The following is a 19,225-nucleotide window of genomic DNA, read 5'->3' on the forward strand; positions in this document are numbered from 1 at the left end:
TGGGGAGAGAGGCAGAAGAAAGGAAAGGGAAAAGGGTTAAAGGTACATAAGGGAGGAGAGAAAGAGGGAGATACAAGGTGGAGAAAAGACTTCAGAAGGAGGGAGAACAGAGTGGAAATGTGGAAGGGAAACAGCCCCGGGGGGAACCAGGGAGTAGCCATGGAGGAAGAAATGGGGGGACAGGGGAACTGGGGTCTGGAAGATGCCCCAGGCCTCTTGGCCATGGCCTCCCTGCCCATCATGTCCACGTGGTCTTTGCCCCTGGTCTCCTCAGCCTTCACCCTGCTGCTCGGAGCCCTCACTTCCCTTTTCCTCTGGTACTGCTACTACTTAGGCTCCCAGGACCTGCAGGCCCTGGCAGCTGGGAGTCAGGCTGGGGGTGTCAGTGGTGGGCCTGGGGGATGCTCTGAGGTTGGCAGGCCAAGCCCAGGGAGCTCTGGGGAGCCTGGGGAAGGACCTAGGACAGAAGGTCTAGTGAGCCGCCGCCTTCGGGCCTACGCCAGGCGCTACTCCTGGGCAGGGATGGGTAGGGTGAGGCGGGCAGCTCAGGGTGGCCCAGGCCCTGGGGGAGGGCCAGGGGTCCTGGGCATTCAGCGCCCAGGCCTGCTTTTCCTGCCAAACTTGCCCTCTGTGCCCTTTGTGCCCCGGGATGCCCAGCGACATGATGTGGAGCTCCTGGAAAGCAGCTTCCCTGCTATTTTGCGGGACTTTGGGGCTGTGAGCTGGGATTTCTCAGGAACTACCCCTCTGCCTCGGGGCTGGTCCCCACCACTGGCTCCTGGGTGCTACCAGCTCCTGCTGTACCAAGCAGGCCGGTGCCAGCCCAACAACTGTCGCCGGTGCCCTGGGGCCTATCGGGCACTGAGGGGGCTGCGGAGCTTCATGAGTGCCAACTCCTTCGGCAATGCTGGCTTTTCTGTCCTTCTTCCGGGGGCCCGGCTTGAAGGCCGCTGTGGGCCCACCAATGCCCGGGTCAGATGCCATCTGGGTAAGTAGATGATGCCTGCAGACAACCTCCTTGCTTCTCCTCTGCCACCAGAGCTTTCTACACTGTGGTTCTGATCATGCCTCTTCTCAAAAATCTTCCACTACAACTGTTGCCCACAGCAGTGGCATTTCCTGAGCTTCAGTTACCTGCAAACTATCTTCATAAGCTTTGCCATAGCCATTTACCACCTGAACTATGTTTCTTCATATGGACTTCCCCCACATTTTGTTTTACTTAAAAGGAATTTTTATAGAACAATGATAATCATTATTACTTGTCCTAAATAGAAAGTAATCATAAAAACAAATTTAAACTTCAAAAATGGCTTTACAAATTTTGGCTAAATACTCTAGTCTCTCTGAGACGCAAGCCTACACTCTCTTCACTTAGAAGGGAGCAATGTTAGTAAGGTGTTAATGTCATGGTAGCACCAAACTTGAGATGCTCTTTTTGATGTTTTAAAGATTGAGAAAATGGAAAGGGAAACAAGTTTCTGGTTATTTAATTCCATGGTCTTATTGTGCTACCAGATGGATGTATCCTCCACTTTGAAGCACACTCGCCTCAGGATCAAGTCTAGATCCTTTCTCCCCTCACCTCCCATCTGTTCCCTTCCTTGCCTTTTCTCCCACCATACTTTCAAAAATAAAGGCCTTCTGGCTAATCCTGGCAGACACCACATTCATGCTGTACCCTTAACCTAAATGTCTTTACCTTTATCATTGTATCACCTCCTGGGAAACTCATACTTAGTCTTTAGGACTCATATTTTCAAGTGTCACACCTCCTCTGGGATGTCTTCTTATTCCTCATCATTTGAAGTGGCTGCTCAGTTTTCTCACAGTACTCTACTGTGTGGTCCCTGGGCAAATATGAAGTCATTAGTTTTCTATTTCGCAGGAAGGGAAGGCCCAGCACATAACAGGTTCTTGAGTTAAATTGTCAGAAGCCCTGGAGGAGATGCCACTTCCTCCAGGAAGCCTTCCCTTTTCTCTAAAACAGAATAGATTGTGCTTTGCACTGCATTTCCCTTATCTCCCAGGACTTCTTTTAGCCAGTATTTATAATAATAAAAGGGTAATATGCTAATTAGACCAGATATCTTCCAGATGTCCTTCCTGACGAAGCCAGGGCCCAAGGGAAGCCAGCAGGGTCCTGGGTGTCTGTGGGCGGCCGGAGGGAAGCCAGCCCGGTTCCCGGGTGCTGGAGGGAAGCTGGTGCCAGCAGATGGGGGAAGGAAGGCCTACTCTTGCATGAATTTTCGTGCATCGGGCCTCTAGTTGTTTTATAATTATATTCCAGTCACCTTCCAGAGAGCAAGAGGAACCGCCCCAGAATCTGGTGTTTAGGACCCTCAGTCTGCTTTTTGACTGAATGGGATGGGCTCCTTCCATAGAGGCTGGAGTGTTGGATGCCTGGGTCTTTTCCCACAGGTCTGAAGATCCCCCTTGGCTGTGAGCTGGTGGTTGGAGGTGAGCCCCAGTGCTGGGCTGAGGGACACTGTCTACTGGTGGATGACTCCTTCCTGCACACAGTGGCTCATAATGGTAATGGGGTCCCATTCTGCTAGAAGGGATGAGGGACTAAGAGAGAAGGGGAATAGATGAGAGGCTGCAGACTCAGGCCCACTGGCTTGCTGTTCCAGTACCACCACTTTCTAGCTGCATAACTTTGAACAAGTCATAATTTCCAGTCACCTGTGAAATGGGAAACTGCTTTGTTGATCAGGTGGCTGAAGGGTTAAATAAATTAATGTAGGTGCAAAGTGGTTAACAGCACAAGACCCTGGGCCTGGATCTGGGTTCCTGTGCTCCTCTGGCACTTACATGGTTAGATGCCACCAAGTAGGTGGCCACATCTTAACTACAGGTATGTTGTCAGGCCCGAGGGCCTCCTCCACCCTTGTCAAGGGGAGTGCTAACCTTCTCTCCTTTCATGCAACACATACCTCTGGCACTTACTAGCTGCATGAACTTGGGCAACTTATTTAACCTCCTTGTGCCTGTTACTTTGTATAAACAGAGTCTGTTTTGATGATTAATAGTTAATGCACATAATGAACAGTGCCCAGCATTTACTTACAAAGTGTTTGCTTTTTTGATTACTTGGTGAGTGCTCTGGCATATAAGTACTTAATGTCAGCTACTTTCCTGCCTCCATTCCCATGTACCCTAGGCTCCCCTGAAGATGGACCTCGAGTAGTCTTCATCGTGGACCTTTGGCATCCCAACGTGGCTGGAGCTGAGCGCCAGGCCCTCGACTTTGTCTTTGCACCAGACCCTTGAAGGAAGGTGTTGCCTTCAGACATCTGGGCTGGAGATATGCTGCACTCAGGGGTGGCTGCATGGTAGCCAGGACCTCCTCTCCAATGCAGGAGGTGGGGTGGGGCTGAGGGTGGGAACTTGCTAGTGAAACATCGAAATACAGATCTTAAATTCTCTTTTAACTCCTGACTACTTTCTTCCCAGCTACCAGCCCCACAGCAGGGGTGCATGTCTTCCCATCCAGCTAGCTAGGTACCCCCTTAACATAAGCCATCTCCCTGGCCATCACCCTGGGAGTTAGCACCAGATCCTCAATTCAACTTTATTTCAATAATTTAATAGAAAATTAAAATAATAAATAATATGAAACAGATTGAGAAGACAGCTGAGCTGGTGCAGGCCCAGGCCAGCCTAATACAAAGTTAAAGAGGTAGGGAGAAGAGAAAGGGAAAGAGGGAGCAAACTATCCTGCACAATGGCTGGGAGGCAGCTCAGAATGTGGAGGGTGTTATTAAGGGCTGGCTTGACACTTTGGCATGTACAATGTACTAAAAAAAAAAGAGAGAAAGAGAACTCTAAGTCATTTTAAACCAGCTGGTAAGGGAAAATAGCAGGGCAAGAGTGGTGACAGGAAATGAATGTAGGCCTTCTGAAGGGCTCTGACTGAGGGAAGGGGCTGGAATGTACCGTATTATTAGCAATGAAGTGAGAATGAATGCAAAAGGGCCAAAGTGAAAGTACCATGCAATAAAAGGACAGAAGGGAGACCCACGACTTGGCCAGCAAAGCCGGGGCAAAGGTATGGGAAGGGGAGGAAAGAAAGGGACTGGGTCCCAGTGGCAGAAGAAAAACAAGGAGAAAGGTCAAGATCAGTCCTTGAAGACAATCTGTTGGCCATGAGGACGCTCGTCATGGGTGATGTGGCGCCGGACATGGATCCTGCGGACACGATGCTCTCGGTTCTCCTCATCCTCCCCTCGGGCCACCCCACCACCTCCAGCTACACCCCCTGTGGCCTCCAGGAGGGCTGGATCTGGGCCCCGGGGAGTCTCGTAGATCAGGATGTTCAGGGTCTCCTCAAAGATCCGGGCCTCTGGGAATTCCACCTGTAAAAGGCCAGCAACCCCCAGCTCCCATCCTCTGATCCAGCCACACAGCGACCCCTTTCCCCCAGCTGCTCCTGCACTGGCACACCTCCTAGTCTTTGCAATCACAGGTTCTTCGGCTGGACTGTCCTCTTTGCAACTTCTTAACTCAGCGAAGTCACACTTATACTTCAAAGTCCAGCTCTGAAGTCGGGCAGTTATTTATTTTCTCTCCTTTGCTACTAAGTCTCTTGGTATATTCTTTCATTAGACAAACCTTATTGAATAAGTGCACTGTACCAGGTGTTGTTCTAGACATTGGGAGCAAAGCAACAAACAAAACAAAGCTCCTATCCACAGGAAGTTTACATTCCAGGGGGAGGACACAGACATACATTTAACAAAATACAAACTGTCAGATGATCACTAATGTTATGGGGGGGGGGGGCTATAGCAGGAAAGGGGGTGAGGATAGTCACGGCCAGGAATGTTCTCAGAGGGTATTCAGAGAAGGCCTCACTGAAAAGATGATGCTTGACCAATGGCCAAAGGAGAAGAGGGAGGGAGCCAGGTGGGTAACTAGAGGAAGAGCAGTCTGGGAAGAGGCAACAGCAAGTGTAAAAGCTCTGGCACAGGAGTGGGTTTAGTGTATGATTTGATCAGCAGCAGCAAGGCCAATGCACCAGCACAGTGATGAAGTAGAAAGGGATGAAACAAAGAGGTGACTGGGGGTTCCCCTTGTGTGTCTTGGAGGAATATAACTAACATAACTCTTAAAGAGCTACCTTCTAATTATTGGTTTATCTTCTTGTCTTCCCAATAACAGAGGAAGCTTCTTAGAGCTGGGTCATTCACTCACGCATTCAATAAATGTTTCCTAGCTTCCTCTGTATGAGAAACTCTTCTATGAGCCTCCACTAGTGCTAGAGAAATAGGGGGAAAAAAAAAAAGATACAGCCCTACTCTCAAGGAGCTAACACCTTACTACTGAAGTAACTCCCCCTCATCACCCTCAGCATCCCAGCTTTATTTAGCTAAGGAAGAAGAATGACCAACTTTGTCTGGGATTGTTAGGGTGAACGTTCATGAGTGAAGGTGTCTCAAATAAAGTGATGCTTGACTTGGGTCTTAAAGATTAAGTACAAATTCATCATGCAGACAGGGATGAGGAAAAATAATCCCAAGAAAAAGGAATAATGTAACCTTGGCTGGTATTTCTAAGTGGTTAGAGCATCAGCTGAGCACTGAAAGGGTAATGGGTTCAATTCCTGATCAAGGGCATGTACCTGGGTTCCAGGTTTGATCCCCAGCCCCAGTTGGGGCACGTGCAGGAGGAAACCAATCAATGCCTCTCTCTCACATTGATGTTTCTCCCGCCAACCCCACCCCCCACCTTCCACTCTGTCTAAAAGTCAATGGAAAAAAATATCCTAGGGTGAGGATTAACAACAACAAAAAGGAATGTGTGCAAAGTTGGGGAGGTGTGAAATAGCATTTGGTACGTAGAGACTTTCAAGATTCTGGTGTATCTGAGGCACATCCCTCATGAAGGTCAGAAGAGACCAGGCTGATAAGACTGTCAGAGGCTAGATGGTATGACATCATGATTTACACAGTTAAGACCCCAGAACTTGGATCCTGACTCTCAGTGATAGATTTCCCCCTGCCTGATCTGCTCGGCTGCCTTTGTCCAGGGTCCTGGTCCTGCCAACCACCATAGCCCTCCCTGACCAGGCCCTGAACCCCTTCTGACCTTGGTCTGCTTCTTCTCCGTGGCATAGACAATGGAGGTGCAGCACACCTCGGCGATTTTGCGGCCCTGCCCGTAGAAAGACCAGCAGCAGATCTCGTCCCCCAGTACATCCTTGAGGAAGAGCAGCCGCCCATGGAAGCGCAGGGCCAGTTTGTCAAACAGCTCGATGTTCTTAAGTAGGTTGTCATCTGAAGTGCTGAAGACCAGGGGCCAGGAGGCCTCAGCACAAGTGGCTTCCCACCCTCTGTTCCCCCCAGCATAGGGTCCTGCCCAGGGGTTTGATGCCCAGCAGGGACCTTCCTCCACCCCTGGGGCCAGGCCAAGCAGGTCTCTGCAAGGAAGCAGCATTTGCTGAGCAAATCCCAGCACAGCAGAGTGGCTACCTGTGCAGTCTCTGGAGTCAGGCTGCATCACCTGGCATCCTAGCTCCACCACTTTTTAACTGGGTGAAACTAGGCAAATTACTTCACCTCTCAGTGCCTCAATTTCCTCAGCTGCAAAATGGAGATCACAATACCTCCTTCAAACAATTGTGAGGATTATGTATTAATATATGTAAAGCACTTAGAATAATGCCTGTTATAACATAAGCACTTAGTAAATGCTAGTCATTATCATCAAATCCTCACCAAAACCCGTTTACTGATAAACTAAAGCTCAGAAGTGAAAATGGCCTGTCCGAGGTCCCCAGTGGTAAGTGGCAGAGCTGGAATTCCCATTCAGGCAGGCACTCCTTTCGTCCTTCTGTGTGGCCACAGCCCTCCCCTTGGGCCAGGAGCAGAGCTGTCTTGAGCCCAGGGTTCCACCCAGTGCACCTCCCTAGCCCCATGGCAGTCACCTGGTGTAGGAGTACTTGTTGTTACTGCGGTTGTGCAGGAGCTTCACCACGGGCTGTTGGGGGAGAGAGGACGGAGAAGGGTGGGGCTCAGGCTGCAGGGAGAGGCCCCAACCTCCACCCTAAGGACTCAGGGCCTCACCTTGGAGGTGCTGGCCAGGAGCTGCTGCTCCTCCTGGGGAGATGTCACCATGGGGACGAGGCACAGCTGGGACAGGGTCTCCCTTTTTTGCTGGAGAAGAAGCGGAAGGTGGTTATCAGCACAACCAAAGGTCACTCACTTACCCACTTAAAAGTCATCAAAAGCTACTTGCCACCTTTTGGGGGGAAATCCAGACTCCTTAGTTGTCCACAAGACTCTGCAGCATCTGGCATCTCTGATCTTGTCCCTACCTCTCTCCCCTGCTTGCTGGGCTTCAATCCCATCAATGGCTTGCTGTGTGGCACATCCGGTTTGTGCCCACCTAACCCTTTGCTGTTCCCATTACCAGAGACACTTTGCACTAAGTTTCTGTGGCTGGCTCCTCCACATCATTCAGATCTCAACTCAAATAGTGCCCCTCAGGGTGCTGGTCCTCCTCCCTAAGCTCCCTGGCTACAGCAGCCTCCTCTACTTCCTCTTCACAGTATCAGTTCACTTTCTTCACAGCACTCAGTTCCCTCACATTTTCTCAGTTTTTAGTCTATTTGCTAATGGTCTGTCTCTTCCCATGTAGGTGGTAAGCGCAGTGTACAATAGACGCTCAGTAAGTATCTGTTAAATTAATGAATCTGGCTGGGTGAGAGGCTGGAGGCAGAATCAGAACCAGACACACAGGCTTCTTTCCTTTTTTCTGTCTTCTAGAATCGTCATGCCAAAGCTCCTCTCACCTCTCCCGACATAAAAACTAGATGTGCAATTCTAACACAAATTAAAAAATTTTTGAGACACTCATAAAACTTTTTCTAAAATTAATATGGAATAAAAGTCTACTATTTAAGTCAATTTAAAAAAAAGCCAGATATTAAAATATCCTACAAAGCCATAATAATGAAAACAGTGTTGTGCAGAAACAAACAAAAACAATGGAACACAATAGAGAGATTGGAAACAGACTAATGTATATATGAGAACTGATATTTACAAAGACGACACCACAAGTGTATTGATTATTGCTGTGTAGCAAACTGTTCCAAAATTTAACAGTTTAAATCAACATTTCTCAGTCTCTGTGGTTCAGGAGTTTAGCTGGGTGGTCCTGGCACGGGGTCTCTCATGAGGTTGTAGTCATGTCAGCTGGGGCTGCAGTAATCTGAAGGCAGACTGAGTCTGGAGGATTTGTTTCTGAGAAAGCTTGTTCATATGGCTGTCAAGTTCATGCTGGTTATTGGCGGGAAATATCTGATCCCTGTCCCTTGGACTTCTCCATAGAGTTGCTTGAGTGCCCTTATAACATGGCAGCTGGCTTCTCCAAAGCAAGTAATTCCAGGGGGAGCAAGGTGGAGACCTGAATGTCTTTTATGACCTAGTTTTGTCAGACCTATTCAGTGTGGGAGGAAACTACACAAAAGAATGAATTCTGAAAATAAGGTCATTGGGGACTGCCTTAGAGGCCGGCTCCATTGATTCAAATCCCTCCCATATGCAAAACACATTTATGGCTTCCAATGATCCCCCAAAGTCTCATCTCATTACAGCATCAGCTTGAAATACAGAATCTTGTCATCTAAATCAGGTCCAGGTGGAGATGAGGCACCTTGGATGTAGTTCCTTAACTATATATAGCTCCTTAAGTACATTTGCTCTTGATCTGAAGACCTGTGAACTCAAGACAAGTCGTCTTTTTTCCAAATACCCAATACACAATGGTGGGACAGACATAAGGATACAAACTAGGGCACTCTTGTTCAAAAGGGCGGGGCAGGGGGCAGGAGGCACCTAGAAGTCACTGCTTCACGACAATTCTTAATCCAGCTGGACAAATGTTGGGAGTTCTCCGATGCCTACTCTTACCCCCAAATGATTCTCTATGGGTTTGGTTCTGCCCCCAGTTATCCTTCCTTTTCCATGAAAGACAGTCCATGCTTGCAGCTCCACAGTTTTCTTAGTCGCTTCCTGCCTGCAGAATTTTGGGGTTCTAAAGGCCTCTTCTCCTCTTGCACTATCTCTGTGCCTTTCAGTGCTTTTGCCAAAAGAATTCTCTTAAAATTTATTGGGTATCTTGTGTCTTGGGGTTCACTTCACTAAGCAAAAGCCACGTATACAAATCTCTGTGAAATAAGCTCTTCTCTACTTTGGGCTTGTGTGAGACTGCCGAGGGGCATCTTTAAGCTTCTTAGATGCACTATTATTTGATTGAATGATTCTCTAAGATATCTTCTTGGATATTTTTGAGATTTTAAAAGATTTTACAATTGCATCCACAGCTTCCTCTTTAGACCAAGTTTTACTGAAAATACCCTGTATTTGCTCTTGGCCTACAAGCTATTTGTTTTTTTGTTTTGTTTTGTTTTAATATATATAATCTTGATTTCAGAGGGGAAGGGAGAGGGAGAGATAGAAACATCAATGATGAGAGAGAATTATTGATCAGCTGCCTTCTGCACGCCCCCTCCCGGGGATTAAGCCCGAAACCCAGGCATGTGCCCTTGACTGGAATTGAACTTGGGACCCTTCAGTCCACAGGCTGACACTCTATCCACTGAGCCAAACTAAGTAATTCCTGGCTCCTTTTTGTTCAACTGTTTTACTTTTAGCTTACTTACCGTCTCCTCTTTTATTTTACTGTAAGCAACCAGAAACATTGTGGCAACTTCAACAGTCTGGAAATCTCCTTAGCTAGGCCACCCAGTTCATCAGGTATGTTTCTACCTCCCCATTACTGTGGGAGACAGTGTTGCTAAACTTCTGCCACTACAGAACAAGGGGTCGCCTTTGCACCCGTTTCCAATAACATTTTCCTCACTGCAGCCTCCTTAAAGGTCATCAGACTCCTATAGATGAACTCTTTAAAACTATTTAGGCTTTTATTAACACACTTCAAAGTCTTTCCAGCTTCTGCCCACTTCCCAGGTCTAAAACCATGCCCACATTTAGTTTTTGTTATGGCAGAATCCCACTCCAGATATCAAAATCTGTTATCTATTGCTGGGCAACAAATTACTACAAACTTATTGGCTTAAAACAAACATTTATTATCTCACAGTTTCTGGAGGTTGGGAACTGAGATTGGCTTAGCTAGGTGGTCCTGGACCACGGTCTTTTATGAATTGGAGTCCAGATGTTGGCAGGGCTATAGTTATCTGAAGACCTGAATAGGCCTCAAGATCCGCTTCTGAGATAGTTCACCCATATGAGTGGGAGTCTGTGCTGGCTGTGGGCAGGAGGCTTCAGTTCCTCACCAAGCTAGGGCTGCGTGAGTATCCTCACATGGCAGCTAGCTTCCCTCAGAATGAGTGATCCCAGACAAGGGCAGAAACAGCAGTATCTTTTATGACCTAGCTTTAAAAGTCACACGCTATCATTTCTGCAATATCCTACTGGTTACATAGGTTAGCCCTATTCAGTGCGGGAGGGGATTAAACATGAGCCAGAATAAGCAGGAGGCAAGAATTTTGGGCAATTTTGGTGGCCATTTTTTGTTTTAATTTTTTTTATTGATTTCAGAAAGGAAGGGAGAGGGAGAAAGAGATAGAAACATCAATGATGAGAGAGAATCATTGATCGGCTGCCTCCTGCAGGCCCCTTACTGGGGATTGAGCCCACAATTCAGTCATGTGCCCTGACAGGGAACTGAACCGTGACCCCCTGGTTCTTAAGTCCACGCTTAACCACTGAGCCATGCCAGCTGAGCTTGGTGGCTATTTTGGACACTGGCTAGCACAGACTGTTTAATAAATGGCATTGGGAAAACTAGTTCACTATAAGGAGGACAAAAAAGAGTTAAATCCCTTCATAATTCATATTTACAACAGTGAATTCCCTTTAGATTAAAAGATCCACATATAAAAGATAAAAATATAAAGCTGTTTTAAAAACACAGAGTGGAAAAAAAACTTCTTAAACAAGATCCTAAAGGATACACCTTTAGGCAAAAAAAAAAAAAAAAAAAAAGGAATTTGACTACATTAAATTCAGAATTTCTCTGGTTGACAAATGGAAACCTTACAAATTACCACACTTAATAATGTTGATGGTATGATACAATTATAATTATTCTACAACCCCAATGAAATTACTGACTCAGGTAGGGTTACCAATTGGTGTGTGGTTGATAGGTAATTGCCATTCATATACTGCCAAAATAACATCAAACAGATTACTTTATAGTTGGCAACAAGGGAATGTAACTACAATGGAAGGATCACACCAACATCATCTGAATCGAGGGGCTAATTCTGAGCATCACTAATGACGAGCCACATTAGCAATATTATGGATCTCTCAGTACAAACAATATGAAAAATATAAAATTACCTAAAATGTATTCTAACCAAAATGTTTAATATCAAGCCTTTATATCCATCATGTAGTTTATAGAAAACTCATAATGGGGTGGGTTACAAACCAAATGATACCACAAGTAAACAACCAGGCAAATTTGGAAATTGGGCCATTGTGCAGGACAACTGGTGGTCTCTTTAACAAGTCAGCATCGTGAGGAAAAAGGGACTGGGTTGGAAGTACCTTGAAGAACATAATAACCAGAGATGGTGCAAGGATCTAGACTGGGTCCTTCTTTAGATGAACCAGCTATAAAAGACATTTCTAGAATGTGTGTATGCCCTGGATATTAGATAAAATTTTATTGACATGGAAAGATGGCAATTATTAACAAAGCAGATTACAAACAGCACATACAGTGTGATTGTATTTTGGCAAACACACACACACACACACACACACACACACCTGGAAGGACATTTGATACTTTGTATTTTTAATTATCTGTGTTTTCTAAATTTCTATAACATATACATACTGCTTTAAAAATAATAAATGATTATTTACAATTAAAAAAAAAAGTCCAAGTATTTCCATTCAACAATAGCTGCTATAGGCAAGTGACATTCTAGGAGAAAATGCTGGCAACATCTGAAACTGACTAGAAATTATTATCAGAACCAAACTTCTTTAGCTGGGTTTCCTCTCCTGAATCTGAAAACCTAGCAAATAATCTGAGTAACTATTTTCTGAACTTTCCCAAGGAGGGTAGGTAAGTAGTACCATTCTAGATACAAAGGAGAACAGTAAATTTATTATGCATAATACATGCCTTAGGGAAATAGGCCTTAATTCTCCATAGGAACTAAGCTAAATTACGCAAGGATTCCTGTAAAGCAACAAGAAAAATATATTTTTAAATGTTTTAAAATATTTTTATTGATTTTGAGAGAGGGAGTGGGGTAGAGAGAAACATCCTCAATCAGCTGCCTCCTGCATGCCCCCTACTGGGGATTGAACCACAATGGGGGCATGTGCCCTGACAAGGAATCAAACTGTGACCTCTTGGTTCATGTGTCGATGCTCAACCACTAAGCCACATGGCCGGCCAAGAAAGAATATGAATAGGCAGCTCAGTTGGTTGAGCATCGTCCCATACACCAAAAGGTTGAGGGTTTGATTCCCAGTCAGGCACATACTTAGGTTGCAGGTTCCATCCCACTTGGGGCCGGCTGGGGCTTGTATGGGAGGCAACTGATTGATGTTTCTTTCTCTCTCCCTTCTTCTCTCTAAAAATCAATAAACACATGGAAAAATAGCAAGAGTATGAACATAAGGGGAAACTAAAAAAGCTAGTATATAAAAAGATCTCATTAGTAATGAAAGGAATGCAAATTAAAATGAGATCACTCTATACGAATCAGATTGGCAAAATTAGAACACTGGATCATGCTATGTGCTGTCAAAGATATGCAGAAACTAGATCCCTTATGCACTGCTGAACAAGAGTGTAAAGTGCTACAGCCATTCGGGAGAGTAATCTGATGATATTGATGAAATTTTTTGGTATGTGTCCTGTGACCCAGCAATTCCACTCCCAGCTACAATCATGAGAAACCCTGGCCCAGGACCCACAGGGCACATGTATGAAGATGTTCACGGTGGCACCATTTGTGGGGGCAGAAAGTGGAGAGTCCCTCTAGGTCTCTAACCTCAGGGGAATGCATACATAAAATATGGTGAATGCATACCACAGATTCCTGTGCAATAGTTAGAAGCAAAGAACTAAATGTACATGGAGCAGCATGAATAAATCTTGAAAAAAGTACTGAATTAAGAAACAAAACACATGATCCATAACTCAAATGCCATTTATAGAAACTTAAATGCATACAAAATAATGCTTTAGCTTTTCAAGGGAACAAACATAATCCAAGCATATGGAGGAGTAACTATGGGGGAAAGGGGTTTGGAAATAAAGGGGGGGAAAAATAAAAAGAGAAAAGATTTGCATAGACCAATGATGATTAAGTGCCACACACTGAGGAGTATATGATGGACTCAACATTCTGTCCCCAAGTCTTCAAAACAAAAACAAAAAATCTCCAAACAAGCAAACACTAGCCAAGTGGGGTGGGATGGGAATGGTCTCAGGGAAACCTGGAAGGAAGGTAGTTGGAGCATAGAAGTAAAAACACTGTACTTGGAAGTCAGATAACCTGGGGTTGAATGTGAGCTTAGCTGCTTAGTGGCTCTTTGACCTTGGATGCATCCCTAACTTCCTCTTAAAAAAAAAAAAAGTCAAACAGGGGTACAAGATGAACATACAAGCAGATAGCAGAATCACTCCTGACACACAGGAGTGATTATGTGGGTGTGGATAACATTAGATAAACATTAGCTTCAGGAGTGGGTGTGAGATAACATTAGACAAATGTAAAACTATAGCTCAGGAATGCACTTCCAAGATCATCTCATTCAAACTGCAAGTGGTTACCCATTAATGGGTCATGAAATAAGCTTAATGGGTCTCAAAGAGCATTAAAGGAAAGGAAGAAAATAATATTTCAGAGTGTATATCACTGAAAGTATCATTTTATAAAACTCTTATTTCAGTTATGAATATGAAATGCATTTTTTCTATGGGATGCAGTCACAAAGTTTGAAAAATATGGATACAGCCCAAAGAAATTCTATACTTTTGGATTCCAAGAATAAGTATTCCCCAAGGTCACAGACACTTGTTCATAGCTGCCACTTTTTAATAATATACAAAAAACATCCAAAAAGAAACCCTCATAGTCTCCATTAATATTGTATCATAAAAGAAAGGATGTTTAAAAAAAAAAAAAAAGAAAGGATGTTTTAACATTGTAAAAACAGGACAGAATAAAGGGCTTTATGTAAAACTTACTACATTGTACATATTTTTCTCACTTCCCTATCTTTTGGAACATGAGGACAGAATGCCAAGGTAGAAATTGACTCACTCAAGGCCAGCCAGTCAGCTATAGTAGAGGTGACACTTAACCCATATGTCCTGGCTGTGCTTCCCAATATCTTCTCCTCAGAACCCTGAGATCCACAGAAATGAAGCACAGCAGGTAGGGCTCTGGAACCCCCAAACCTTCTATCAAAAAAAATTTTTTTAAAGCCCCTGGGGGTGGTGAGGTGTTGCCTGCCAGGATAGAATCAGATTATGGAAGTCACTACATTCCAGTTTAAGTTTAGATTTTTTCCCTAGTGGCACAAGAGAGTTATTTATGACTTGATTTCTGGGCAAAGGGGAGACTAGATTGCGATTATTTTTGAGGATAATTAATCAGGTGGTAGCATAACAGCTGGTTTGGCTGGGTAGAAACAGCAAGAAGCAGAGAGAGCAATCATTTAACTATTGCAATAGTCCTGGCATGAAATGTTGAGAGGGGCCCTGCCTAAAACAGCAGGGATGCAGAAGACAGCACCCCCAAATTTTCTGGGGTCATGGCTACTCAAAGCCAGGCCAGAGGCAGCCTCTCAGAGTAGTAGCCCACATTTCCTTTCATTGTTTCTAATGCCTTTATATCTAACTACTCGAGCAGCTCTCCCAGGGTCATGGACATAGGAGTGGAACTCAGGAGGTGGGGGGTAAGGACCCTCACCTGTAGTGCCAGCTGGCAGTCCTCAATCAGGCCCTGTACCAGGTAGTAGCGTGCTTCACCTAGCAGCTCCCCCAGTTCTCTGGTACTTTCAGGCAGTGGCACAGACCCATCCCGAAGGTAGTTGAGGATTGTACCAAAGTGGCGGCCGCTCCGGTCAATCAGCACCCAGCCTGGTGGGATAGGGAGAAGAAAGAGAAGGGATGGCTTTTCTGGGGGCCCTGGAGCTACTAAAATTTTATGAAAAAAGGATTCCAAAGCTACAAGTCTGAATTTTTCTCAAACCCCTGTGTTATCCAAGGAAATACCATTAAAACATGTCCAGTGAGTGTTTCCATGGCGCCCCCATTTATATATATACTAGAGGCCCAGTGCACAAATTTGTGCACCAGTGGGGTCCCTCGGCCTGGCCTGCGGGACCGGGCCGAAACCAGCTCTCCAACATCCCCTGAGGGGTCCCGGATTGCAAGAGGGCGCAGGCCAGGCTGAGGGACTCCACCGGTGCACGATAGGGGCTGGGGAGAGATGCAGGAGGTTGGCCAGCCGGGGAGGGACTGCAGCAGGGCTCCAGGGCATGTCTGGCCCATCTAGCTCAGTCCTGATCTACCAGACCCCAGCAGCAAGCTAACCTGCCGGTTGGAGCGTCTGCCCCCTGGTGGTCAGTGTATGTCATAGAGAGCGGTTGAGCGACCTTAGAATATCATTAGCATATTATGCTTTGATTGGTTGAACAGCTGACTGGTCGACTGGACACTTAGCATATTAGGCTTTTATTATATAGGATTATATAGGATATATACACACACACACATATACACTGAGTGGTCAGATTATGATGATCTCTGAACGCATAATAATCTGGCCACTCAGTGTATATCCTATATAATAAAAGGCTAATATGCAAATTGTCCCCTCGACCAGGAGTTCGACCAGCAGGCAGGTTGGCCACCAGCCCATGTCCCCTTCCCCTGGCCAGGCTGGCCGGACCTCACCCATGCACGAACATCAATGATGAGAATCATCGATCGGCTGCCTCCTGCACGCTGAGGACTGGGGATCAAACCCGCAATCCAGGTATGGGCCCTGACCAGGAATGGAACCCACAATCTTTTGTGGCACAGGACGACACTCCAACCAACGGAGCCAGCCGGCCAGGGCACATGCCTCTTTTTATTGGTATGTTTTGTTTATTGTTCTCCCCTGTCCCCATAAAAACGGTAAACTCAATAAGGCTAATCTCCTCAGATCCATTTACCCAAACAAAGTATCTCCAGTATGAACTGGCACTTTACAAATACTTACTGAATAAGTACCTTCTTCACCTTTAGACAGTTGAAGACTGAGCTCCACCTCCCAAATGTTTATTTTCCTGCTCTCACAATCTTTGTTAACACCCCCTTGGTCCCCCCTCCAACACTGTAAGATTCCACTTGGGCCTGTGAGGCCCAAACCTGAATGCAACACTCCAAGAAGGTAAGGTTCACCTGCCAGAGAGAACCCTCCACCCTCCACTCTGGTGTCCCTGGCAAACCAAACGCAGCCTCTCCTTCTACAACCTGCACTTGCAGATGGTGTCTTAGAGTGCATTAGGGGAAACACAGACACAGACAAGATCTTCCAACTCTGCAGGCTGGTTGCTAGCAGCGCTAAAATAGAGGGGAACAAAAGGCTGGGCAGCTGGGGAAAAATGAGCGAAGGTTGCCTGGACGGATGCTGCTGGGGAGTTAAGGGTGGGAGAATTGGGAGACTTGGGAGACTTGGGAGGGAGTGGGAATGAAAATTCTGAAGTGACATGCGAAATCACTTACCACAGGGCCTGGCAGCGCTGCAGAGGGGGCTGTTTCTAAGTGTAGGTTGTTGCTGGGGGTCAAGACTGGGGGAGGAGGAAGATTATGAACGAAAAAGGGAAGACGAGATGGGATGTGGGGATGGAAGGATGTGAGAGTGAGTTGACTGGAGGGCAGTGAGAAGAGGGAAGGGACAGGAAGACCCTGGGCGATGAAAGACTAGGAGTGCGGGAGGCGGCGACCCGGAGGGTGGAGGGCAGCACAAGTAAGGGCGTGCGGTACCTCCGGCGTCGGTGAGTACCTCGGCGCGGCCGCTGAACATGGCCTTGAGCAGGGTGTCCTGTCCCGTGAGGGTGCGCAGCGTAGTGTAGTGCAGCGAGCCCCCCACGTTTAGCTTCACGTACTTGCTGTTCGGGGTCTGCGGCTGGAGCCCGGCGGCGGCGGCGGAGCCAGGCTCGAGTCCCCAGGGCTTAGGGGCTTCCAGGGACAGGGCCCCGGCCGCCGCCGGGCCCGAAGCCTCGGCCGACATGCCAGGTGGTGGCGGCGGCGGCCTTGGGCTCTCTCCGCGCCCTCCGGCCGCTCCCCAGGACCCCGGGTCCGACCCCTCCTGCCGGACAGCCCGGCCAACACGCCCACACGTCGCCGCCACTCAGAGACGCTGGCCAGCAGCCCCAGCGCGCCAGCACCTCCCAGCAGCGCAGCCCAGCAGCTGCGCAGGCGCGTCAACGTCCGGTCCCGACCTCGCGCGGCGGGGAGTGCGGAGCATGCGCAGTGGCCTTTGGCTGGTCCAGGGCCTGGTGCGGGCGGAGGCGTGCGGCTGCGTGCGGTGCGTGCCCCTCGTTGATACCGGAGACCAGATCCCGGCGGCGCCTGGCCACCTGCCTGATGTGGAAAGCGACGTCCCGGTGCCTTGGTTGGGCTTGCGCTCTCAGAGCGATTCCCAAGCCTGAGGGGAAACTGAGGCCCCGAGGAGCAGGGTATTGGGCAAGGTATCCCGCGTGCCAGCCCCTTGCACTGGACAGAGGAGAGCTGCAAACAGACACCAAGGGAAGCTCTTAAAGAATGCTGTTAAAAGACGGAAATCCAGCTGAGTAAATGTAAAGATCAAATTGGCTTTATTCAGCCATTCACGAATCAGATGGCATCCCATCTAGCAAATAGAAAGGAGCTCCCTAAGCTACAGGAAGAAAAGGTTTTTAAAGGCAGAAAGGGGGCAAAAAAAAAGGACATTATTAGCAAAGAATATATTGTTTCAGGAAAGATGGGCTTCCTAAGGTCTGGAAGGGGCTGTGTGTGTGTCCTGGTTAAAGGTTACATTCCCGGGAGATCTTGAGGTTAGATGTTAAAAGTCTTGGTTTGCTGATGTGGGGCTCAACACAAGTGACTCCCATTTTAGGCCTGTTAATTGTTTTAGACAAGACTAAGGGGGTGGCCTCCCAGGGGAGGTGGCAGTAGCTAGGACATGCAGGGTGTGAGTAGGTAAGGTCATCATGGAGGGCCTCTCTGAGAAGGTGACACTGAGCTAACGCTGACAATGGCCAGGTAGAGGTGTGAGGGCAGGGAGTTCCAGGCAGAGGAAAGGGCAGTACGGAGACCCTAAGGCAGGAACAGGCTTGGTGTATTTAAGGGGCTGAAAGGATGTCAGGGGTGCCTGGCGCAGCTGAGCAAAGGTCTTAGAATCCCAGCTAATGCTGTGAGATACCCGACCCTGAAAAAAGAAATAAGAAACACATGGTTGACAAGAAAGTGTAGTGAGAAGTGTTGAGGTAACCGTCCAGCATAATGTCTGGCAGGGGGTTTGCTGGAGGGAAAAGAAACAGAATTGTAGAACTGGAGGGGCAGGGGCGGGAGGGGGGGGGAGGGCGGGGAGGTTGTGTCCCTGAGAACTGCTTTGTTTCATTCCTTCTGCCCAGAACTAGGACATTTTCTCTGGTTCCTGATCAAGGACAATTGGTCTTTGGCCAAGTTCTGCAGGTACAAGGTTGCACAGCACCATCCTTACGGATCCTTGTTCCAACTAAAACTGGGCCAAATACCTGCTTCCTTCATGTTTTCTCACGATTCCTCTAATTTATACCCATGTCTTCCTCAATTTCACTTGAGACAATTTAGAATTGCAGTGACCATTTTGGGGAACTTTTGACAAGAATAAGATTGTTTATTCGAAAGGTACCTCAGAACAAAAGAGAAAGAAACCCTCATGAGGAAACTGTCTTGTTTGTCAAAAAGAGAGGTTACTTTGTTTAGCGTAGGCAATGTTTCACTTCAGTACTCTGTATATTAATAAATGCTAACTTTTTAATTGTATGACTTTATTAAATTGTCAAATGCCTGAGTTGTTTTTAAAAGGAATGTCACTCTTTGGGTATGCATGTATGTGTCAAAATCTGTTTTTCTACATTCAAACTTCCTTGCAGAGGGATCATTGATTAGATTTTTAGAGTTGTAATTT

The 19,225-nt window shown here is 46.8% G+C and overlaps 2 protein-coding genes across 2 annotated transcripts; one reads left to right on the forward strand and one right to left on the reverse strand.

Annotated features, from left to right (window-relative positions):
- Positions 1 to 117: 117 nt before the first annotated feature.
- On the forward strand, positions 118 to 3,273 carry ASPHD1 (aspartate beta-hydroxylase domain containing 1; the record flags this gene model as incomplete). Its single annotated transcript, XM_079783448.1, has 3 exons — positions 118 to 988; positions 2,422 to 2,535; positions 3,164 to 3,273. 3 exons carry the CDS (start codon positions 118 to 120, stop codon positions 3,271 to 3,273), a joined length of 1,095 nt encoding a protein of 364 aa, XP_079639574.1.
- A 318-nt stretch (positions 3,274 to 3,591) lies between these two features.
- On the reverse strand, positions 3,592 to 17,454 carry KCTD13 (potassium channel tetramerization domain containing 13). The gene is made up of 6 exons (XM_079784290.1): positions 17,056 to 17,454; positions 14,990 to 15,159; positions 7,068 to 7,157; positions 6,929 to 6,981; positions 6,091 to 6,286; positions 3,592 to 4,358 (listed from the first exon to the last, which is right to left on the reverse strand). The coding sequence occupies exons 1-6, from the start codon at positions 17,300 to 17,302 to the stop codon at positions 4,122 to 4,124; spliced, it is 993 nt and encodes a 330-aa protein (XP_079640416.1). The 5' UTR covers positions 17,303 to 17,454; the 3' UTR covers positions 3,592 to 4,121.
- Between the last annotated feature and the right edge of the window lie 1,771 nt (positions 17,455 to 19,225).

Source organism: Cnephaeus nilssonii (assembly GCF_951640355.1).
Source record: "Cnephaeus nilssonii genome assembly, chromosome: 2".
NCBI classification, from domain to species: Eukaryota; Metazoa; Chordata; class Mammalia; order Chiroptera; family Vespertilionidae; genus Cnephaeus; species Cnephaeus nilssonii.